The 25,084-nt window shown below is 41.0% G+C and overlaps 1 protein-coding gene across 12 annotated transcripts in view; it reads right to left on the reverse strand.

Moving 5' to 3' along the window:
• LOC129732556 (suppressor of lurcher protein 1) overlaps positions 1–25,084 on the reverse strand; it is a 172,231-nt gene that overhangs the window by 9,155 nt on the left and 137,992 nt on the right. For all 12 annotated transcript variants that reach the window (XM_055693616.1, XM_055693608.1, XM_055693585.1 and 9 more), the window contains exons 5-7: positions 10,426–10,591; positions 10,246–10,363; positions 10,053–10,142 (exon numbers count right to left, since the gene is read on the reverse strand). In XM_055693616.1, coding sequence (XP_055549591.1) covers positions 10,053–10,142; positions 10,246–10,363; positions 10,426–10,591 — 374 coding nt within the window. The remainder of the gene's footprint in view (positions 1–10,052; positions 10,143–10,245; positions 10,364–10,425; positions 10,592–25,084) is intronic.

Consider the following 25,084-nt stretch of genomic DNA (forward strand, 5'->3'; position numbering starts at 1 on the left):
TTTTTAGCGTTTTTTTTTTTGAAAATTTGAACCAGATTTTAGTAGAAACTGCAATGCTTACTCAACTCCATTTCTCGCTTCCGAAGCTTTCGTCCTCACTTCTTATAAAATATATACTAAATTGTACGTTGAACCTAGATTTGCGAAGAGTAAGAAACATTTACAGCTTTCGGGAGCCAAACATTATAGTAAAATCTGATCCCACAGTGTGCAAATGTAAAACAATTAGCGATGCAGATAATTTGGAAAGCTTTACCAAAGATGTATAGACCTATTTACGTACGAATATGTTAGTGCCACCCGTCGAGAAAAACACAAATCAATCGCTGTTTTGTTTGCAATGCTACGTTTTGAACAGCTGGAAAATTTTTCAGTTGAACGCTTATTTTATGTTTTAAATTTGTGACCAGGAATCTAAAGTTGCTGGTGAACGTAATCGGTAAAATAAGGAAAAAGTGTTGAAGCAACTCTTCACTTACTAGTGTGCGCAGGTGAAAAGTCACTTATCTCTATGAATGATCCAATATGCTCATGTAAGATATAAATATTGCTTTCTAATTTAAGACTAAGTGCAAACAGAGCATCCATGTTATTCCACTTCTCGTTATCGCAGCAAGATTTAAAAAGTCTTTAGGCCTTCGAGAAGAATAATGTTCTCGCCTACACTCTGAAAAACCAAAATTCTCAAAGATCGTGGAGAACCTTCATTTTCAGATAATGCATTTGAGATAGAATTAAATTGACAACTTTCATCAATAGGTATATTTTTTCCTGTATAATTCTGAACTATATTTTGAGAGCAGGTTTGTAGAAGTCTGCTTCAATTAATAAAAGTTGAAGAGATTGTTTATAAGACACGACCGCAGAGGTAACGTAAAATACGACAGCCTGTCTTATGCCAATGTATTTCTTGGAATTGGTTTGGAAATACACTGAATTGAGGTTAATTCTTCAGATAAACTTTGAGGTTAATTGTGTTTGTCAATGCCATTTATTGACAAGTGAATATTTTTTCAACATGGCAAATTTTTTATTTAGTTTTGAATGATTCACAGTGATAATCAAATTCTACATTAGCAATTACACTACCTGTCATAAGTTTGGAATCGCTTTACTGAGTATTGCAACACCCAGTTTGAATATTGCAACGCCTCCCGAAAAGTTTAGCATCACCTGGAATAGGCGAATATCTCGTGTTTTTGACAACCTAGAAAGTTGCGGTTTTCAGCAAACTTGTTCCGAAGGTCAAAGACTACTGTATGGTGGCCAATTCAGTATGAAATTTTACCGCTATGTGGTGCTAGTGGGCACACAATGAGTCGTATTTTGAACTTAACTAATCTCACGATTCCGACCTGCCAGAAAGTTGCGGTGTTCAGCAAACTAGTTCAGAAGGCTAAAGGCTTCTACATGGTAGACAATTTAATACTGAATTACCCCGCTATGCGGCGCTACGGTGCATGCAGTTTTTCATATTTAGACTTCAACTTATCGCGTGATCATTACTACCCACAAAGTTGCGGTGTTCGGCTTGTGCCACCAGTTCTGGTCAAGCATATTACAGTTACAGTTACAGAAATTTGCCCATTTTGAGTGATGCTAAACTTTTCGGGGTGTTGCAATATTCAAACTGGGTGTTGCAATACTCAGTAAAGCGATTCCAAACTTATGACGGGTAGTGTATATACGAAAATTTCAACCGCTATACTGCTAGCCACGCACGCTATATAACAAGCCACGCACTCTAGCCACACGCTCTATAGACATGCACAGACATGCACAGACATGCACAGACATGCACAGACACGCTAGACATTCACACGCTATATAGCAAACCACGCACACTATATAGCAAGCCACACGCGCTATAAACATGCACACACGCGCTACAGGCATGCATACACGCCATAAACATACACACACGCTTTAAAGCAAGCAACACACGCTAGCCACACACCTTATATATTAGGGACACACGCTACAAATATTCACACACGTTATGTGCATACACCCTGTATATACATACGCTGGATGATGGTGGCTTCTCAAACCACCTGGCGGTGCGAGTCTCTTTCAGTTTCGGGTTGTTTTTTGCCCAACGATATCTGAATCGGATTACCGCTGGTGGGGTCCAACTCAGATAGAAGGGGAGCCGAACTGAAAGAGATAAGAACTGCAGCTAACCACTACCACCGCCACTGTTGCCCGCTTCTGATCCCATCGCCTACTGCCATCGATGTTGATGTTCGCTGTTGTCGCCTGTTGCTAGTAAACTGTTTTGCTTGAGGAGAAACAGTCTCTTATATAGGTGGTGGTGGCGGTGGTGGTGGTGGTGGTGGTGGCGGTGGCGATGGTGGTGGTGGTGGCCGTGCCGCACGCGCTATAAACATGCACACACGCGCTACGGAGGGGAGCCGAACTGAAAGAGGTAGGACTGCAGCTAACCACTACCACCGCCTCTGTTGCCTGCTGCTGATCCACGCTGCCTTCGCCTACTGCCATCGGTGTTGATGTCCGATGCTGCTAGTGAACTGATTTGCTTGAGGAGAAACAGTCTCTTATATAGCCCAAAGAGTGCATTCCCGGCTAACTAGGTACTCCATTCTGTCGTCCTATTTAGGGAAAGGCATCATGCGACCAATCAAAAATCGACATTTGCGTTTCGACATTGTTCAACAATTTTCAATATTACAATAGTTTGAACAATCGGATTACAATTTTCTGCATTTGGACGGGTGCTTAAATGATTTTTCAATCGATTGCTGCAAAAATGACAGAAATCGATTGAAAACTGACTGGGTTTAAAACGTTTGAAATTGGACAATTTTTGTGACGCTCTCGATGGTTTTCGGTTTTGAAATTGGATCCCTGTATTGAAATTGGGTCCCTGTAATTGTTGCCGTAAGACGTATTCTACGTCAAAAAAACTTGATGCTGATTCATAAATCTAGGTCCTGCGATTTCTGAAAATAAAGCGAATAAGTAGAACCGCATTGAATACATATTTGCTGTTTTAGTGTGAAATCAGCAACATTGTTATCTATTACTGTTTCCCCACGTTCGATTATTTAAAAAACAAATTAATTTCTTCTAGATAGCATTTAAAAATTGGTTTGTGATCGAAAATATAAGACTCATGTACTCCAGTTATAACATTCATATTATTTGCGAAAACCACGTCAAGCTTTAATTCAATTATCGTCTTTGGTTAACTCTCTGAAAACTATCTTTTAAATTCATTTCATTCATTATTGAAATTGGAATTACGTTGGTATACGATTTGTCATTGACTGGCCTAATATGTATAAAGTAATAGTTAGTATAACAAAGGTTCCTGCACCACTAGGTGGATTAATTCAGGTTTTTTAAATGAAATGTATGAAAACTAGCCCCTTCTAGAAATTTGTCTTAGTTGCGCTTAGGGTAAAAAGATCAATATTTAAAATTAATTCATGTTTTTTAATACTTCGGTCAGACGTTGAGGCTTATCGGACGCTTTCTAAATCATAACTTTTTGTTTCTCATGAGCCTTTTTAGCCCTCTCCTGGCGTTTTGTCTCTACTTTCTTAAACTTCTCTTTGCGAATATTTTCCTTTTATTTTTCCATCTTTCAGTGCAGCTCCATACGTTTTCGTGACGTTAAAGCTGGAGGGCTCTTTGGCTTTTTGTACTTTCGATTCTTTCCATACAGAACCTTATTTCATCTCCGTTGATTATACGGCGAGGGTCATTCAGTACTTTCTCATTCCCGTCTTCTCGGAACAGCTCTCGTACAGTTCGGAACCAGTTGCGTAAATTTCCCTCTTCAAGCGTAGCTGCCGCTGATGAAACTAACTCAGACTTACGCACTGAGAGTTCTTGGTGGCGCTTCATGAATCCACAGTACCATTTATAACCTAACACAGAGAACATTGCAACAGCATTGAACAAAAAAAACCTAAATTAATCCACCTAGCGGTCAGACCCAGCCTTTCTCATTCAAACTTTCATTTGTAAAAATAGATTTACATGAACGCTTTAATCCAATAAATGTATATTCACTCTCAAAAAATATTGATGTTGTAAACTATACATATGAAAATGCAATCCGGTCTGTCTGTCTGTCTGATCCATATAGGCTCGAAAATTACCGAACTGATCGGCGTGAAAATTTGTATGAAGGGGTTTTTGGTGCCTATAAAGGTTCCTATGATAGTTTGAGACCCCTCCCTTTTCTGGAAGGGAGGGGTCGCATACAAATGAAACATAAATTTCTGCACAACTCAAGAACAAACCAAGCAAATGAAACCGAATTTGGCATGTAGATGTTTTAAGGTATAAAAAATATGTCCATAATGTTTTGACACCCCTCCTTCTTTTCGAAGGGAGGAATGCCATACAAATGAAACACAAATTTCTGCACATCTCGAGAGCTAACCAACAAAATGGAACCAAATTTGGCAGGTGAATGTTTTAGTGGTAACAAATATGTTCCATAATCGACCTCAGGCAACATTTTGGATTGTAAGATGGCAACTTCCGGTTTCTGGAAATCTGCCTGAAATGGACGATTCCTATTAAATAACTCCGGAACCAGAAAGATGCACAGAAGCTAAAAATTGATCACAGACACAATCTTGAATTTTAAGATGGTGACTTCCGGTGTCTGTCAAACAGCCGGAAATGACTAAATACCATTCAATATGAATGTTTTCGGAACCAGAATTACGCCCAGATGACAGAAATTGATTTCACAGGCAATTTTGAAGTTCAAAATGACGACTTTCGGTTTCTGAAAAACAGCCCAAAGTGACCAAATACCACCCAATACGAGTATCTCCGGAGCCAGAATGTTGCAAGAACACCACTATGAATTGTAGGATGGCAACTTCTGGTTTCTGGAAAACAGCCAAAAATGGCCGATTTCCGCCTAGCATGAGTATCTCCGGAACCAGAATGATACACAGCAGCTGGAATCGACCACAGAACCCATTCTGGATTCTAGGTTGGCGACTTCCGGCTCCTGGGAAACAGCCGAAAATGATCGAATAACACCCAATATGGGAATTTCTTCAACCAGAATGACGCTCAGAGGCTAGAAATTATCTTAACTACCATTTTGGAATTCAAGATGGCGACTTCCGGTTTGTGAAAAACAGCCTAAAATAACCAAATACCATCCAATATGGGTATTCCCGGAATTGTTATGACGTACTGAAGCCACAAATCGACACAGACAACATTTCGAATTGTAAGATGGCGACTTCCGGTGTCTGGAAAACAGCCGAAAATGATCAAATACCACCCAATATGAGCGCTCTTTGACTAGATTGACGCACGGAGGCCAGAAATTGTTCCCAAAAGCCATTTTAAAATCCAAGATGGCGACTTCCGGTTTGTGAAAAATAGCCTAGAATAACCAAATACCATCCAATATTAGTATCTCTGGAACTAGAATGATGCAATGAGCTAATAATTGACCTCAGGCACCATTTTGAATTGCTAAATGGCAACTTTCAGGAAACAGTCGAAAATGACCGAATAATACTCAATATGAATATTTCCGTAATCGAGATGATGCATAGAAACCAAACATTGACCCTGGAAACCATTTTGAATTTAAAGACGACCACTGTTAGTTTCTGGAAAACAACCAAAATAACTAAATACCTCCCAATATGGGTATTTCTGGTGTCAGATTGATGCCAGAAAATCTGCTGAAAATGACCTAATACCACCCAATATGAATATATTCAGAACTAAGGCGATGTACAGAAGCCAAAAATCGAGGATATTGTCATTTCGATAAACTCAATCATTTAAACGATTTATTTGACTTTGATCATATCCTATGGCCGATTCGTCGTGCATTTGCAGACTTTAAACACATCGCAAGGAATCAATGAATTTGGAACATTCAAATAGTACGATACCACATTTAAATTATGTTGAGGCCACATATATCGATCAAAGCAGGTATAGTTCTAAATAGTCTTTGAATTTCTTTTCTTTCCATAACTTTTGAGCCACATATCAAATTGTTATGAAGTTTGTTATTTGAAGGTTCGAGAGATGACTCGTTCGTATGACACTAGTTATGTTCAAATAAGTCATGTAGTCTTTGAGATAATAGACTTTAGTTGTTTTATTAACAATTTAATACATAACGGTTGCTTAAGTTTGATTATAATCAAATGAAATGGGAACGTATAGGGCAGCCAAACTTTGAAACCACGTGTTTAATCATAATTCATCAGTTAACCGTTAGCCTGCTCATCTGATAATAATATTGATAATATTGATCAAATCGGTTGTGCAGTTTCTGAGATAATGAAGTTTCGTGATTTTCACATTTCGGTACATCACAGACAAAGTTACAGTCCGATTATAGTTAAATTCAATAGGGTGTTATGAGGCAGCTTGACCTCACATTTGACACTAATTTTGTGAAAATCTGTTCAGCCATCTCTGAGAAAAGTGAGTGAGTCCAAGTAGTCTTCGGAATATGTTCCTTTTCATAGCTGGATTTCACATTTTTAAACATAACAGGCAAAGTAATAATCCGATTGCAAAACAAATCAATTGAGTCTTATGGGGCAACTAGACCTTCCATTTGACACTGCTCAAGTAACAAAATAGGTTATATCTAAGTTTTTTAGTGCTAAATAGAACTAAAACCTAAAACCTTCAATGCCAACCACGCGACTATAACAACCTATAAACAACAGCTATATACATGTGTCATGGCTAGTTGGCCCAGGTTTATTGCAATCATCAAAACTTCATATGCGCTCCATCATAGGACCAGATGTTTTTAACAGGCCGATTTGCTCGCCATACAATGTCCACAAAATTTTAACTGAGATATATTCTCCATATTAAGTGTGAAGTAATAAATTTTATCTTGGTTTCATTCCTCAATGACAACATTATATTCGAACAGTGTCGTGAAAAACAGAAATGTGTTAGTTTTTTCTATATTGATTGATTATTATTGTCATTTGAATCGTTTTCGTGCATGTAAAAACACATGCCGTGAAATATTCATGGTGAAACCGGCCACGAATTTTATCGTAATTACTGCGCGCCGCCGTAATTCTACAGAAAATGAATATTTAATCAAAATTTAATTCCTCTGAACTAAAGTGATGATTGAATAAATGCCATGATTTGTTATATTTTGTTAAATATATGACTTCATCTATCATTCGAATTTCAAAACTACTCTGTGATATCGGTGATACAGTAAAATGAAATGCCGATTTAGGATTGCAATTCATAATTTTGCAGTTTTTTATTCAAGGCGACATGTTGTTTTCGGATAAACCCTCGAACGCATCCCAGATCCTCTATCATGACCGATTGTCCTAATTTGATCAGAACATAGCATTTATTAAACCATACAAGCCTATCGCGTTATTCATCTGCCTTAGTTACGATCATCAAGTTTTATTTTAGCCACCAGTATAGTCTGCAGGTTTTTAGTTTTATTTGGTCGTCAGAGGGACTATCATACAACTTCATGCATATGACGGTTGGCATAGAATGGCTGTAACGAATACTTGCGGATCATATTTTATGGTTCTCAAATAAAACCAAAATATAATTGAAGGCTTTAATGTAGATTAACATAAAACGAAAACAAAACAATCCTAAGGCTTTGAAGCATTTTGATTGTTACTTGGGTGATTTAATGAAAATCGGTTCAGCCATCTCTGAGAAACATGAGTGAGATTAAACAGTCTTCAGAACACGTTTCTTTTCATAACTTTTGAACCACAAGTTCAATCTTCATGAAATTCAAAAGTTAAAGGTTCTTAAGGTAGCCCGTTCATTTGAAATTTATTTTGTTCAAATCGGTTGTGTAGTTTTTGTGATAATGATGTTTCATGATTTTTAAATTTTGATACATAACCTCTAAACTAAAAATCCGATTACAATGAAATTCAATAGAGTCTTATGGGACAACTAGACCTTTCATTTGCAATTAATTTCATGAAAATCGGTCCAGCCATCTCTGAGAAAAGTGAGTGAGAATAAAAATCTGCACATACACACACACACACATACACACACACACATACAGAAAATGCTCAGCTCGTCGAGCTGAGTTGAGTGATATATGCCATTCGGCCCTTTGGAGCACTTTTATACTTTCGGTTTTGCAAGTGATTGCTATACCTTTCTAGGAGAAAGGCAATAAAGTTTCGTGATTTTTACATTTCGGTATATTACAGACGAAGTTACAGTTCGATTAGAGTAAAATTCAATAGGGTGTTATGAGGCAGCTAGACTTTTTATTTGACACTAATTTTGTGGAAATCGGGTCATATGGGGCAACTAGACCTTCCATTTGACACTAATTTTATGAAAATCGGTTTAGCCATCTCAGAGAAACATGAGTGAGATTAAACAGTCTTCAAAACACGTTTCTTTTCATAACTTTTGAACCACAAGTTCAATATCTATAAAATTCAAAAGTTAAGGGTTTTTCAGGTAGCCCGTTCATTTGAAACTAATTCTGTTCAAATCGGTTGTGTAGTTTTTGAGATAATGATGTTTCATGATTTTTACATTTTGGTACATAACCTCTAAACTAAAAGTCCGATTACAATGAAATTCAATAGAGTCTTATGGGACAACAAGACCTTTCATTTGCAGTTGATTTCATGAAAATCGGTCCAGCCCTCTCTGAGAAAAGTGAGTGAGAATAAAAATCTGCACATACACACACACACACACACACACACACACACACACACATACACACACACACACACACACACACATACACACACACACATACAGAAAATGCTCAGCTCGTCGAGCTGAGTCGAGTGATATATGCCATTCGGCCCTTTGGAGCACTTTTATATCTTCGGTTTTGCAAGTGATTGCTATACCTTTCTAGGAGAAAGGCAAAAATTACTGCTAATACCGGCTTTCATCTTGCAGTCCGAATGACGAGGATTCTCTGGAATGAATCTTGCAACTGTGGACTGCAGCCGCTCTTTGGTAATGGGGAATCCTTTACGTGCCATCCGTGTTATCCAGCGATCAATCGACTCATCTTCCGCGGCAGTCAATGCAGTTGGCTTGCCTTTTCGCGGTTTTCCTGCCCACTTCCTGCTGGCACGAAACATTACGGTGGATCGTGGAACATTGTAGTGCCTGCAAGCTTCTCTAGTCGACATACCACTTTTATAGCTTGAAGACACTCAGTAACAGCAGCTTCACTATATTTTTCACCAGTTTTCGGCGTTTTTCCCATTTTAGCAACAATTTTTCACAACAACACGATCAAAACACATCTACCTTTGATTAGCTGTGTTACTTCGATGATAGCTTTGGTTCGAAATGAAGCATGTCGAAATACGGAGAACATTTTTTTCCACCCTTAATTGGACCACTAATCTTTTCAATATTTTAGGGTTTTTTCTAGTTAAATTTATTGCATATCTTTTAAAGACACTGTTATTCTACCCGTTCATCAAAAATCTGGTAATTTTCGTTCGGAAAAGGTGATGTCAGTACAGTTTCTAGTGAAGCCATTTCTAATGAAAACGTAAACGAACCATGGCAAACCAGGCAGTTATTAAAATATGTTTTTTTATCGCTTTAATGAAGGATATTATAATAAACGTCTGTTGCAACATTTCTAGTGAAGAACATTACTGAAATTGGCGAAGCACTAATCAAAATAAGTATATTTATAATGTGTCATTTGGTGAAAGAGCTTAGGTGGTCAACTAAAGGAAGTGGTCTATATTAAGCAGATCTACCCTATTCTTTGAAGCTCAGACAGCTTTGCTCCATCCTCGAGTTGACAAACGAACGGCAAGCACATTGCAAAACCGCAATGAAAAGGTTGAACAAATGACAAACTTCTTCGCAGCGGTCACTTCGATCGGTCATTCGTACAAAAAAAAAACGCAAACCAGAGCAATGTAAAGTCAATCCGCTTTCCGCTTGGGGTAGCATAACACTAATCGATTATTGTTTGTTTTTCGGGAAAGGAAAACAAAAAGTTGTGATTTTAAAAACGAAACAGTGTAGCGCTTTACTTTACTTACGAAGCGATTCCCTCGATGTCGAAATAAGTGAACCGAACCAGGACGTAATCGTGCGGATCGCCGTAGAAGAAGTAATTGCACCGGATGTTCCTAATGTGGGAGGAAAAAGCACATAAAAATAAAATGTAAAAAAAAACGTTTATAGTTTTAACCACCACCAGCGGTGGTAAAAGGTTGCGAGAAAAAAACTGACCTCGGGTAAGCACCTGGAAAGTTAGGCGATTGAATCCAGCCCTGATTAGTGACGTTCTTGAAGTAATGAAAGGTACACTTCGACGGGTCCGGCTGATATCCGGTGGAAATTCCGAAATCTGTTTGAAAGACGACCAATTATTCTTAAACTCAATCTGTGAAACCTTTGGTATGCGTTTACTAGTGAGAAAAAAGAAATCGGCTGTGAATCCCTTGTTCTCGGTGTTGTTGAAGCTGCTGCGAAACTCCAGCAGCATCCGCGGCCCGCTGGACAGGATCGGCTTCGGTAGAGTGTCCCCGCAGAGCGTCTCGACTACCTCGTTCCGGTCGTCCCGCTGGGAAACAACCTGTAATGGGAAAGTGCGAAACCCATAACACCAGTAGTGCGATAAGTGTAATTTTCCCGGGAAAATTGCCACACTTTGCTCTCTCTCTTTTTGATGTCACCCCGTGCGGGGTGCGCTACTGTGCAATAACACTTAGGAATTTGATTCACAGTGCCGATGGCGCACGGGAAGATTGTGGTGCATTAAAGTTTATTCGAAACGACTTTTCCCAGATTGGTAGCGGATGGAATATAACTATTATTAGTGTTATTGCGAAAAGTTAAAGCTGCTTGATTACTGCATGTTGTTTACAGTCGGCAAAGCAGCTTGGAATTAAATATTTGGTTTATAAGCTGTTTTTTTGTGTTAGTATTAAAATGTTGATAGCTTTTGATTTTATACACTTGTAGAAAAGGGGGCATGGAAACGGATTTAGTACAACAATCAGTACGTGAGAAGTCGTTTCGGTTTGCATCAGTTCAGTACACCATCCAAAATCCGGAAAGAGGGAATAGTAGTGTGGGGTTGTTTCCAGTACACCCTGTACTCTTATCCGGCGTTGAAAGAGCGTAAAATTCACCACCGATAACCACCGCGAGTGCAACCACTGAAATGGATCATACTGGCGGCAGAAGCACGTACACCCCATTAATGGTTAGTGGCTTGATACAGATCAACCGAAGGAAATGTGCGGAGAAGCTGATCTGAATTTTTCAAATCGAATACTGTGGCTTACGCGTCTCGGAAGTATGTACCTTTGGGGCGCATTTTTCGGCTACTCTTGTCGGTGCCGGTAGCAGAACCGCAGTTGAGTTCAGAATATTAAATGCTTGGTAATGGAGCGGGAGTTACATATAATACTGGATGCAGAGTCGAAGTTCAATTTTTTGTTTCTAAAACATTGAACATTTGGATAAATATGAAATCAAATAACCAGAATTTGTAATCTCGTTCCTAGTAGATGTTTTCTAATATAAACTAGGAAATTGTATAGCACCATAACACCTATTTTTTTTTCATTCGATTCTGAGATGTATTTGAGTGTTTGTCAAAACATAAGCATTCTTGGAATCGAGATAAAGCCCAAATGGCGCAAATTGACAACTACGCTATCTTCAATCCAGGGATAATGAGTCCCGGGTTTTGGGAAATTTTCAAAAATTACCAAGTACCATCCAATGTAGTGCCCATTCAGAAAAGTGGCACCTAAATTGTCTATTCAAAAAAGTTAAGTTCAAAGAAACCTGAAATGACTGTTTCTCAAAACAAATTTATATTTCTGAAATAAATTTTTCAATAGTTCATTGCTCAAATTAAAAACCAGGCAATGTGTGTAATTTTACAAGAACGGAAAAAACTATTGCGAAGGTGCGTGCGCCCAATATCGTATCACCCTCTCCTATTGCGTCCCGTTCCTAACACGCACTACCTTGTTAAAGTTATGTTTGTGACTGAAAGGGGGTGTCTCCTCCTCACACTCAGCGCCTTAATGGTACATCTAAGGCCAGCGAGTGATAGAGACTTTCAGTCGGCGCTCTTCCAACGAAAGCGTTTAACGGAAGAGCTTTGTTATGCCGTGAATACTTTAAAAACTAAATTCATAGTCTAAATTGGCAGAATAAGGTTACTCTATCTCGGGATTTCAGCATCCTAGAGAGTTGTGGTCTTAAAAAATTTAGCTTTTAGTTGGTGTGAATCTTTATTCGAAATTTGAGTATTTCAAACAAGGTTTATTCTATGATTACACTCACTTAAAAAGCCGCGGTCTTCAAGAGACTTGCTCAGAAAGTCATGGGTGTTTGGTTATAGGACAGTTCAGTTGGAAATATGGCCATTGTGTGGCGATAATGTGCGTACAGCGATGACCAGACTTGTCGTTCCTCCTTAGAGAATCATCAGCGTGTAGAAGAAAATCTTTCACTGCGGAAACAATTACTCTCATACTGGTTAGCAAAACGATGCACTTGCTCGAAGAAAGCAGCAATTCGTGTGTATCTGAGAAGCTTACAAAAAACACCGTGGTAACTTACTACACAACAAAGCACACTGCAGTGCTTTTACAGTGAGTTTCTAGAGTATATATCAAATGAGGGGAGCATCTGGGTAGGAAAGTAGATTGCGTTTGCTTTGCATTCAGGCAGCAAGTGAATTATTTTCTTCTGTGAGCGTCAGAGAAGCATAGCCCGAAGTAGAAAAGAAAGTGTGGTGCATAAAATTGCTACATGCAGCGCTTATGCCACAGAAGAAGTGCGTGGTGAATTTTAATTTCACACATTTCACATATTGAAGAGAATAACAAGTCTGGTGATTATTGTTATGAACTACATTTATATCGAGATTCTGAAATTCTTTCGAAAATCAACTCTAAAAATATTTGTAATAATCAAAACCATTTTTACATAGATTTGGTTTAGAGTGTTAGGAATTAATCATCTAGGGTCACTTTGGAATAATCCATCCCGCTCTGTAAGTCCCCCTCCTTTAAAGCAAAACAACGCATTTTTTGTTCTGCAGGTTGTCTATCAGGATCAGGATTCAAAATCTGATAGATTTCATGTCAGAGCAGGTGTGCCTCAAGGTTCAGTCTTGGGTCCAGTCCTGTACAACATATTCACTTCAGATCTTCCTGATTTGCCTCCAGGATGCACAAAGTCATTGTTCTGCGATGACACAAGCATTTCCGTAAAAGGAAAAAGTCTCCGTGTCATATGCAGTCGATTGCAGAAAAGTTTAGATATTTTTTCTTCCTACTTGCAAAAGTGGAAAATCTCTCCTAATGCTTCTAAAACTCAAATGATAATTTTTCCGCATAAGCCTAGGGCTTCTTTTCTCAAGCCAAACAATAATCACGTTATCAAGATGAATGGGGTTATTTTAAGTTGGTCTGACAAGGTTAAGTACTTGGGTCTAATTTACGATAAAAAACTTTTTTTGAAAGAGCACATTGAGAGTATACAAGCCAAGTGCATCAAATATACAAGATGTTTATATCCTCTCATTAACAGCAATTTATTTACAAACTTTATTTACACACAAATTTTCTTTTCATAGCCAATAAGTTAGCAATTAAGTTAGTTATAAGTTTACTTTCCCTTTTTTGACCAGTAGGTTTAAACCCCTACGAATGATAAATCCTATTTGCGAAAGCAAACGAATCCTAACAATTAAAATTACAAATTTCTAACAGTGTTGAGACGTCACCATATGTGATTGGACACACATACTCATTATTTACTAATGTTTATCTTAAATACTTAAGCTACTAACAAATCCCCCCTTAAAAAAAAAAATAAATAAAAAAAAAATTAAAAAAAAAAGAAAATAAAAAGAAATGAAAAAAAATGAAAAACAAAATGAAAAAAAAAATGAAAAAAAAAGCATATTTTGTTTGAAACCATTTTTCCTTCTTCATACAATTTAGTGACGCAAGCCATCCGAAAAATACATAGATGATTTTTGAATAATATAAACCAAGAAATCCAGAAAAAATTTCATTACAAATGAAAGTGTTGCCAGCTAGAATATTTGGACATTTTGAAACTGAATTTATATTTTTCGACATGTGCAGCCAATTTTATTTGAAACTAGCTGATATCAGGACCGTGTTTCTACGCTTCTTATGTTATGACGAATACTCTTTTAAATATGTCATAGTTTCAAAAGAATATTAACTTTAGCATATCATATCCATGGAGCATTATGTATTCTGCCCAAAACCAGCTTTTCTGGATCATGTTTCTAGGAAGTTCCTAGATTTAATTACACTGGAAAGATAATCATATTTTATTGTGCGTAAAAAGACTTGATGCATGATTGTCAAGTTGACTCCCGACTTTCAAATGATTGTAAATACATACAACCTTTCCTTTATAAATTATTGATGAATGGTCATTTTGGTGTTAAAATATGGGTCCACTTGGACACGACCATCACAGATTTTGCTCAAAGTTGGGAAAATTATTCATCTACTGTCTCTTTGAAAAAATCCCAATTCTGGTATTGATTGGAATACCCCCCGCTCTCTAGGACCCCCCTCTTTATTGCACAGTCACACAATATTTGTCAAAAATCTCTTTTTTCTTTTTCTTACAATTCATAGACGTAAGATGTCCGAAAAATACTGATAGATGATTTTTGAAGAAAATGAACCAAGGAATCCGAAAAAAATGTTATTTTTGACCGGAAGTGTCGCCAGATGGATTGGTTTTGTATTTTAAAACTAAATTTAAATTTTTCGGCAAATGCAGCCATTTTTATTCTAAATTTGATAATTTCATCGTGTTTCTTGGAAATTTTCACATAAGAAACAACTATCATCCCGAGGTAATATAAGCCAATCTCGAGATATAACATTTACGAAAAAAGTTGTAAACTTCGTAATTATTTTGTTTTATAATTTATAGACGTAAGACACCCGAAAAATAGTGATAGTAGAATTTTGAAGAAAATTAATCAAGGAATCCAGAAAAAATATTGTTTTTGCCCGGAAGTGTTGCCAGATAGATAATTTTTGTATTGTGAAACTAATTTTGCATTTTTCGGCTAATGCAGCTAATTTTATTTCAAATTGGATGATTTAATTGTGTTTCTCAGAAAATTTTACGTGTAGGCATGTTTTTGAATTCTCTCTTCGTTTAATTCAACAATTCCTCCTCAATTTTCGCGACAAAATTGTTGGAGTAGGTCTTACGCTTCTGGTTTACCCAGTGTTCAGACCAGTCGCAATCACCAATTTTTAAAGCAGTACTTTTTGTTTGTAGCAGCTTAAAACTAAAGTTATCTTTATTAATAATTTTATCTCATTTTCAGGGTTTCACATTGTTACTCACATTTACGGTTTGTCCCCCTACTAATCCTTTTTCTTACAGGTTAAATGCACGGTTGAGGATTCCAATTCTCCTACGAATATTGAACATCGTTTTTTAATCAAACTTATCCAGCAACTCTTAACTTCACTTACTTTCTTTTCCGAGTGGTACATATATTTCATACCTTTTTTCAGGTTAGCTGTGGGTGCCTACGGTATTCCTACGGTGATTATATTATTGAGTTTGATAATTTTCACCGCACAAATAATTTAAAACTCACTTGAAAAACCGATGGGATTTCTATTAGATCCAAATTAATTCCCTGCACCACCATAAACTATAAATTATATAAAAAAAAAACACTTATTCTTCGAAATGCACCACGTTTTAGCTCTTTCCAGGTTACCCTTTTATTTCTATCCAACGTATTCTAATCTGCTTTATTATTGTTTACATTTATTAACCCTCACCGATCATTTCTCATTCTATACCTTCTATTTGTCTACCTACTCACTCACTCACCATCCCGTTGACGTTTGTTATCAAAGTCCATCGGCTCGGGGTATGATTCTTCGCAAGGATTGTTTTCATTGCTCGTAGGTGCGCACATACCCCCTCCTCGTAACTCTGGTGGGGATGCCTCCAATCCAGATTTACGATCCTGGACTTTCAGCACCGCGAGCTTCACTACTGGCCGCCTGCACTCACCCTTAGCAGTCCTGACTATCGCCTGCCTGATCCTTCCATCCGTGCCTCGGATGGTTTCGATGACGATGCCACGTACCCAGTTCTTCCGTATGGTATCATCAGCTACGTAGACTAAGTCCCCACGGCTTAGTGGCGGTGACTCCGAATGCCACTTCGTCCTTTGGTTGATGGACGGCAAGTACTCGTTGACCCACCGTTTCCACAGCGCGTCCGCTAGTGACTGCGACTGCTTGTAACGATCACGTAGAGCTTCTGCTTCGCTTGTTGGTTGAACGGCATGTTCCACCTGTGTGCCGACGCCCCGAATGAAGTGATTCGGCGTCAGGGCTTCATCTACTCCTGGCTCCAATGACACGTACGTTAGAGGGCGCGAGTTGATCAAGTCTTCCGCTTCCGCAAGTGTAGTCAATAGAATTTCATCAGTCAGCTTTCGCCCACCGTTGAGAACGCTCAGTGCAGTCTTAAGAGAGCGAACCAACCGCTCCCAGACCCCGCCCATGTGAGGTGCGCTTGGTGGGTTAAAGTTCCACCGAGTTCTGGCATCGGTGAAGGCGTCTTCAAGATCCATTGCTATCTGCTTCATGACTTCTTTGCTGGCTGCTTGGAAGTTCGTCCCGTTATCGGAGTAGAACTCCAACGGCTTGCCTCTACGACACACGAAACGTCGGATAGCCATTAGACACGATTGTGTCGTCAAGCTGTGAGCTACTTCGAGGTGGACAGCCCTAGTTGACATGCAAGTAAACAAGCAGATGTATCTCTTCTCCGATCTGCGTCCGACGGTTACCGTAAACGGTCCACAATAATCTACACCAGTGTGGCTGAACGGTGGCAAATTCGGCGTGACACGTGACTTCAGGAGCGGGGCCATACGTGGGTTCTGTGGCTGACACTTCTTCACTTTACACCAGACACATGCCTTCCCAATCTGCTTCATCCTCGTCCGCATACTTGGAATGTAGAATCGCTGTCGCAGTTCATTGACGGCAGTTTCTACGTTCCCGTGGGCAAGTTGCTGGTGATAGTGCTCGAGTAGCTTGTCGGTCACCGAATGTTTCTTCGGCAGAATAATTGGGAACCTAAGCTCGAATGGTAGAGACGATCCTCGCGCCGTTCTACCCTCCATTCGCAAGACCTCTTGCTCGTCTAGGAATGGACTTAGGCTGTAGATGGAACTGCACTTCTCTATTGGTCGCCAGCTGCCGCTTGAGAGCTCCAGATTCTTCTTCAACGCTTTGACCTCGTCTATGAAGGCCTCTGCCTACGTTGATCTCCATAAGTACGTCTCGGCCTTTAGATACTCCTCTCGTTTCAATGGCGTCATCAATGTCGGTATGCTTTTCTTCACAAGCTTCTTCATCTTGTCGGTTGTCGGTAACGCTTCGATGCTCAATCCATCTCGCTTTCTTCTGCAGTTTGTCACAAATCGGAATACGCATGCTACCGTCCGGACTAGCACCTTCCATCTCGAAAACCTATGAACATCCACCATCAGATCTGTTACTGCAACATCGTGGAACAGGAGACAAGCCCGAATCTCTTCTGCAACGTTCGGCGTGATTCTGTCCTGCTTCGGCCATTTATCCTCCGATTGGTAGAGGAAATCTGGACCACGGAACCACGGTCCATCAGAACACCAGCTATGCTTTTTCGCCCACTTCGTCATCGCGTCAGCTATATTGACCTTTGTTGGAGCCCAGCGCCATTCGTCCAGCTTCGTGAGGTTAAGGATTTCGTCAATCCGGTAAGCGGCGAACTGTTTATACCGGCGATGGTCTGAATGGATCCACGACAGCACTGTCTTTGAGTCGCTCCAGATGTATCGCTGCTTTACCTCCAGAGAATGCATTTCGACGATAGAATTGGCGAGCTTAGCTCCTCGCTCGGCCGCTTGCAGCTCCAGGCGAGGAATCGACAGATGCTTCAACGGTGCCACTTTTGATCGTGCCATCACCAGAGAGCACACTGGACCGCTAGGCGTCTCGATCCGGAAGTACGCCGCGGCACCGTAGGCGTTCTCGCTTGCGTCAACAAAGACATGCAGCTGTATGTTCCTGTATTCTTTTTGACCGATCTGCCCACCTTGAAAATACCAGCGAGGAATCCGAACTTCCTCTACTTCGGGTAACCTGGCGATCCACTGATTCCATTTTTCAGTGCACTTTCGATCGATTTGCTGGTCCCAATCGCAGCCACTTCGCCACAAGTCCTGGATTAAAAGTTTCCCGAAGAACGTGAAGGAGGACAACAATCCTAACGGGTCGAAGAAGCTCATGACACAGCTCATGACTACTCTCTTTGTCGGTAGTCGCTCACCGGAAAGATACGGAACAAGCTCGTCCTTCAGCTTTGTAGAGAACGAGAATTCATCGCTGGCCGAATTCCACATGATTCCCAGCACTCGCTCGTAATCTGCTTCTTTATCTTCGCAGAATCGCACGCACTGAACAGTTTTCTGCCCGCCCATAGCTCCAAGAAATGTTTCTGAGTTGGACACCCAGTTCCGCAGCTCGAATCCACCCTTAGAATGCACATATCGCACGTCTTGCGCCCGCTGCACTGCTTCTTCAACAGTTTCGGCGCTGTCGAAATAGTCGTCGACGTAGTGGTTTTCAACGATAGCCTCTGCAGCTTCCGGGAACTGTTTTGCGAACTCTTTTGCGTTCCGGTTTTTAACGAACTGCGCCAGCGACGGCGAGCAGGTGGCACCGAATATCACTACGTCCATGACATACACCACCGGTGCCGACGAGGAATCATTTCGGAACAGAAAACGTAGCACTCGCTTATCAGCTGTCCGCATCAACATCTGGTGGTACATCTCCTTGATATCTGCGCCGAAACCGATTCTCTGTTCACGGAACTTGCAGAGTACCGCAGGGAGTGCGGTTAGCATGTCCGGGCCCTTCAGAAGTTTCGAGTTCAGTGAGACTCCTCCAACTTCTGCTCTTGCGTCCCACACCAAGCGATATTTATTTTTCCTCGGGTTGTAGACAACGTTCAGGGGAATGTACCACACCTTATTACTGTCGAACTCCGCCAACTCCGCCGGTGTGGCTACGTGTGCGTAACCCTTAACCAAATAGTCGGCAATCATGTTGCGAACCTTGTCGTACAGTTCAGGATCTTTCTGCATTTTTCTCTCCATACACTGCAGACGCTTCACTGCCATTGGATAACTGTCGGGAAAACTGGGGTCGTCCTCTGCCCATAGCAGGCCTGTCTCAAAACGATCTCTCACTCTCACAGTCGTCTTCTCCATGATCTCCCTAGCTCTTCTGTCTTTCTCTGCTTCAGGCAGCAACGCGGCCGAAATCCCCGATTCTTCCATTGTGTAGTTGCTCCTAAGAAGGTCGTGGAGCTCCTGATTCGACAACACACTGCACGAATGGTGCCCGATGGTTGCGCTGTCCAATGCTCCGGTGCCCGTTGGACCATAGACCGTCCAGCCAAGCTTCGATCTGACCGCTATTGGCTCGTCCGGTCGACCTATGCGTGATTCTATCGGCGCGTACAGGTGGATGTCTTTCAAACCGATGAGAATCTGCGGTGCGGCTTGCTGAAAATCGGCTATCGGTAGACCACGCAAATGTGCATACTGCTTCACGATCTGCGACAGGGATAGGGAATGCTGCGGTAGTTTCAGGCTCTCTACAGTGTGCGCACTCTTTATGTTGAATCGCTGCGATGATCCTAGGGCGGAGATGATCAGATCCACTCTCTGTGAGTCTTTCTCGACCCGGGATACTCCGGCTGTCCATGTCACTCGTAGTGGTTGGATCGATCCACGTACTCCCAATCTGGTAACTAGTGACTTTTCCACCAGTGTGTAAGAGGACCCCTCGTCCAGAAATGCGATCGTGTTCACGACGGTATTTCCGCAGTACATCGTGACCGGCATCATGCGGAAGATTATAGATGTCTTCGGTATAATGGTGTGAATATTGCAATTCGCTGATCGCTCCGGATGGAGAAGTGGATTGTGCCGTTCATTGCAGCCTTCGACGTTGCAACGGAATTTCAGCTTGCACGGGAAATTTCCGTGCTCATTCAAGCACAGTTGACATAAATTCCACTGTCCCACAGCTGCCCAACGATCAGCTAGTCGAAGTTTGCGGAATCTGTCGCAATTCCTGATCCGGTGATCTACTTTTCCGCAAATCCTACACGGTGTCCTTTCCTTCGATGGTGGCACTTTCTGCTCTGCCCCACCGTGAGCGTACACAAATCCTTCTTGCTCCCGCTTCGATCTTCCCTTTTCTGGTCTCAGTTCCTTGAACCGAGACGATTCTCCCATCGACGTGACCTCGCTTGCATCCTTCACAATACGGGACAGGAAATCTGACAATGTGCTTAGCGTGACGATTGCCGACTTCCTACGATACCGCACCCATTCCATCTGCGTTCCTGCGGGCAACTTGTCGGTCAACTCTTGGTTGAGCATCGGGTTCACCAGATGAGCAATTAACCCAGTCGCTTCTAAATGATCAGCAAGTTGCTGAACAAGTACCCCAAAGCTAATAAAACTTGCCAGTTTGTCTGCTTTCGGAGGGGGCGCGTTGCGGATCTTCGATAAAAGCATGTTGAGAAGCGCTTCTGGACGACCAAACAGCATTCGCAAGGTTTCGATAATCTTCGGCACTGCCTTCGGGAGTAGAAGTCTGCTTCGAACCGCCTCCAGTGCCTCTCCTTTTAGGCACTCTTGGAGACGCGCTAAGTTCTCTACGTTTGAGAAACCACACGCTTTTGTCGTTGTCTCGTAGCTGCTTATAAAAAGTGGCCACTCTTCTAATTTACCGGAAAAAGTTGGCAGCTTCCGAGACAGAAACTGACGCGACGATAGCTGAGATTTTGTCGGTTTCTGGTGGTGTTTTACACGGGAACTGGTTTCTTCTTCTTCTTCCTCAGAGCATTCTGAGCATTCGTCCTCGCAGTCAGAACTATCGTCCTTTTCTTCGTTTTCGGAACTTTCTTCTTCACTGCTCTCTTCCGGAGACTCTTCTTCTATTTCGTTTTCACTCTCCGATTCCTCTTCATCCGGTTTACCGGCCGTCTTCTTATTTTTCTTCTTTTTCGGAACCTCGGGATGTCCGAACGGCGTGTCGTTCTTGCTGTGCTCTTCCGTGAAACTGTCCAACAGACTTAACCTTCCTGTCGTCTTTGTCGCCGGTTTTCCGGCCTCTTTCGGGGTTGAGTGCTTCTGGTAGGATTCTCGAAATTCAGCAGGTATCAGTTCCGTCTTGCCCAGCATTCCTTTCTTCGACTTTTCCTTTTCGAACTTTCTCATTTCTGGTTTCGACGTTTCCGACTTTACTTCCTTCTGCCTTTTCTCCTTTGATCTTTCCTTTTTACCATTTTTATCCGCCTCATCAATTCCATCTTGACTGTTTTCATTAACGGCACCTTTCTTCCCTTTCAGTTTTAGCTGTTTCAGCTTCTCCTCCATTTCCGTACGCAATTTCCCGAGTTTTTTCTGATGAACTTCCTCTTCGGCGATTTTCTTTTCCATTTGCGCCTTTTCAAACTCCAGCTCCATTTCCCGCTTTTCTTTTTCCAGTTGCTGGCGCATCTCGAACATCTCCTGTTGAAATTTCAGTCGCTTGCGGTGTAAAATCTTTTCCATATCAAGCTTTTGCTTCTGCCTTTTTTTCTCCTCTTCGAGCTATTTAATCTCCTTTGCAGCATAGCATCACCAACACCGTTTACGCACTCAGGACAACACCAAGAAACGTCGCTTACTTCTCCTGAGACGCCAGAGCAACCAATATGAAACGATCGCTGGCAATGATCGCAAAATAATGTCTCCGATTCATCCACATCCTGCCTTCGGCAGACCTCACATTTCATTTCTGACTGTTCCGGATCGGGGTTAGGGATTGGTCGAAGCATCGTAAATTTTTAAGAAATGTTCAGACCAGTCGCAATCACCAATTTTTAAAGCAGTACTTTTTGTTTGTAGCAGCTTAAAACTAAAGTTATCTTTATTAATAATTTTATCTCATTTTCAGGGTTTCACATTGTTACTCACATTTGCGGTTTGTCCCCCTACTAATCCTTTTTCTTACAGGTTAAATGCACGGTTGAGGATTCCAATTCTCCTACGAATATTGAACATCGTTTTTTAATCAAACTTATCCAGCAACTCTTAACTTCACTTACTTTCTTTTCCGAGTGGTACATATATTTCACACCTTTTTTCAGGTTAGCTGTGGGTGCCTACGGTATTCCTACGGTGATTATATTATTGAGTTTGATAATTTTCACCGCACAAATAATTTAAAACTCACTTGAAAAACCGATGGGATTTCTATTAGATCCAAATTAATTCCCTGCACCACCATAAACTATAAATTATATAAAAAAAACACTTATTCTTCGAAATGCACCACGTTTTAGCTCTTTCCAGGTTACCCTTTTATTTCTATCCAACGTATTCTAATCTGCTTTATTATTGTTTACATTTATTAACCCTCACCGATCATTTCTCATTCTATACCTTCTATTTGTCTACCTACTCACTCACTCACCATCCCGTTAACGTTTGTTATCAAAGTCCATCGGCTCGGGGTATGATTCTTCGCAAGGATTGTTTTCATTGCTCGTAGGTGCGCACACCCAGAAACTCTGGATGAAACGCAGCTGGGGAACGTTGAGTGGGTTGGCCGACCTGGGTATCACATCGATTTTCAGCCGCTTAATCTCCTCCAACGACTGCTTCGGGTAGTGGGCCGGCACCAGCTCGTCTGCGCTCCTATGGTATTTCTTGATGAACGATGCAGGCACTTCATACTAGCAATTTCCCAGTTCACGGCCAGTACTGAACTTCTTGCTGATTGTCAGTCACAGCAGCACCTTCTTTGGGAATTTGGTGTGTGAAATTAACTTCACCTCAGAGCTCACTTCCTTCGCGAAGGAAGTAAAATACGAAGTGCCCTGCCAGTCGCTGCCATCCAGGTTGAGATAGGTCTCGGCGTCGACCACCACCACCTGGTTGGCTGTTCTTCCATAATTGCTTACACCCACTCCTTCGCCTTAGTCACTTCTTGTACTTAAATTTCATATCCCGAGTAGGGTCATCTCATCACGCCTTTTTGATCAATTTATCGTCAAATTTTACCATATTTTCAACGAAAAACTTTCAGCCACTTGAGAAAATCGAGAAGCAAATAGATATACTTTCAAAATTTTATAAAATTTGACGGTAAATTGGACAAATGAGAGAAATAAGATGAATATAGGTGCACCAAGCTGTTGGGATGAATAATGGAGCGATTACCCTATGCAGTAAAGTCGTTTTTTTCATGGTTCTTTTATATGACGATTTTCTAAATAACGCGATTCTTTTTTACGTCGTTCTCTTAAAAAACGCGGTTTTTTTTGACACGGTTTTTTATGCACGATTTTTCGTCTTCGCGTAAAATTGTTACAGTAAGTAACAGTAACGGTAACAGACTATAGTAAGCTGTTTTTTTACACAGTTTCATTTTTACACGGTTTAATTTTAGACGGTTTTTTACGACGTTTTTCCAAATAACGCGGTTTTTTGCACGGTTCTTAGAATCGTTTGAAAAAAAAACTTTACTGTATAACTTTTTTCCTGAAAAACGTAAAGTTTTCCCTACACAAAGTCAATCCAATTTTTTACTAGATTTCTAGGTTGCCAGGTGTTCTCCAACGTTGCGGTCAGTCGTCCTTAAATTCTGCAACGAATAGTTTACTGGCAGAAAGTGGCAAAGAATGACGTACATTTCGATCAAATTTGTTTACTGTGACCTTGTGGTCGCCCCATAGCCTTAGGGATTTGCCTACTTTCTTTTATACTGGTACCACTGGCGTACATCAATCCGATGAATCGCCCTTTGCAATAATTTTTTTTTGTCTCCGCTTCCTGCGACTTTTTTTGACAGTCTTCTTAAATTTAAGTGGAACCGGTCGTGGTTATCAAAATATTGTTTTCGTTTGTTGTTCCAATATCGACTCAATTTTCAACATGGTACACTTTCGTTCCCAGTCAAGAAAAGGTTGTCGAGCTCGTTTGGTACATAATCCAGCTTCTCACTCGGCAAGAAATTCATCGGAACGTCACGACTGCGTTTTGCCGTATAAACTGACACGACTTATCAAAGCTACCTTAGACCGAGTGATGTGTTACGTGTGCGTGTCGGGGACACTCTCGAATCCCTTCGAAGCGCGCAGAGGGTTGAGACAAGGAGATGGATTATTCTACACGTTGTTCAACATTGCCCTTGAGGATGTAATCCGACGAGCGAACATCGAAACGAGAGGCACGATTTTCAGCAAAGGTAGTCAACTCATAGGCTACGCTGGAGACCTGGACATTATTACGAGAAACTCAGCAACGGCGGAGGCAATCTACGCCAGACTTAAAGTGGGAGCCAGAAGAGTTGAACAAGAAATAAATGCGTCGAAAACCAAGTATATGAAAGGAAGAAGCTCGAAAGAAACCAACATTCGCCTCTCACGGACGGTGATCATGGACGGTGGCGAACTCGAAGTGATAGAGGAGTTTGTATACTTGGGATCTCTGGTAACCGCCGACAATAGCACTAGTAAGAAGGTCCAACGACGTATTCAAGTTGGAAATCGAGACTCCTTTGCCCTTCGCAGGACGCTTCCAGAAGCATACGCTACCGCACGAAACAGACGATGTACAAAACCCTAACTAGACCCATAGTTCTCTATGGACTCGAGACCGTAATGCTGCTCACGGAGGCTATACGCGCACTAGCCGTATTTTAACGGAAAGTATTGCGGACAATATTTGGTGGAGCACAAACCGAAAGCTGAGAGTGGCGTGGGCGTATGAACCACGAGCTGCAGGCACTACTTGGAGAGATGCCTATTGTGCACCTAACAAAGGTCGGGAGGCTACGATGGGCCAGTCAGCTTCAGGTCGAAGTGTCCCTTGCTGTTCGAAGAAGTTGTCTACAATTAGTTTGGTATTATGTCGAGGCCTCCAAGGATGCCTTCTACTCGT

This window comes from Wyeomyia smithii, chromosome 1 (assembly GCF_029784165.1).
Source record: "Wyeomyia smithii strain HCP4-BCI-WySm-NY-G18 chromosome 1, ASM2978416v1, whole genome shotgun sequence".
NCBI classification, from domain to species: domain Eukaryota; kingdom Metazoa; phylum Arthropoda; class Insecta; order Diptera; family Culicidae; genus Wyeomyia; species Wyeomyia smithii.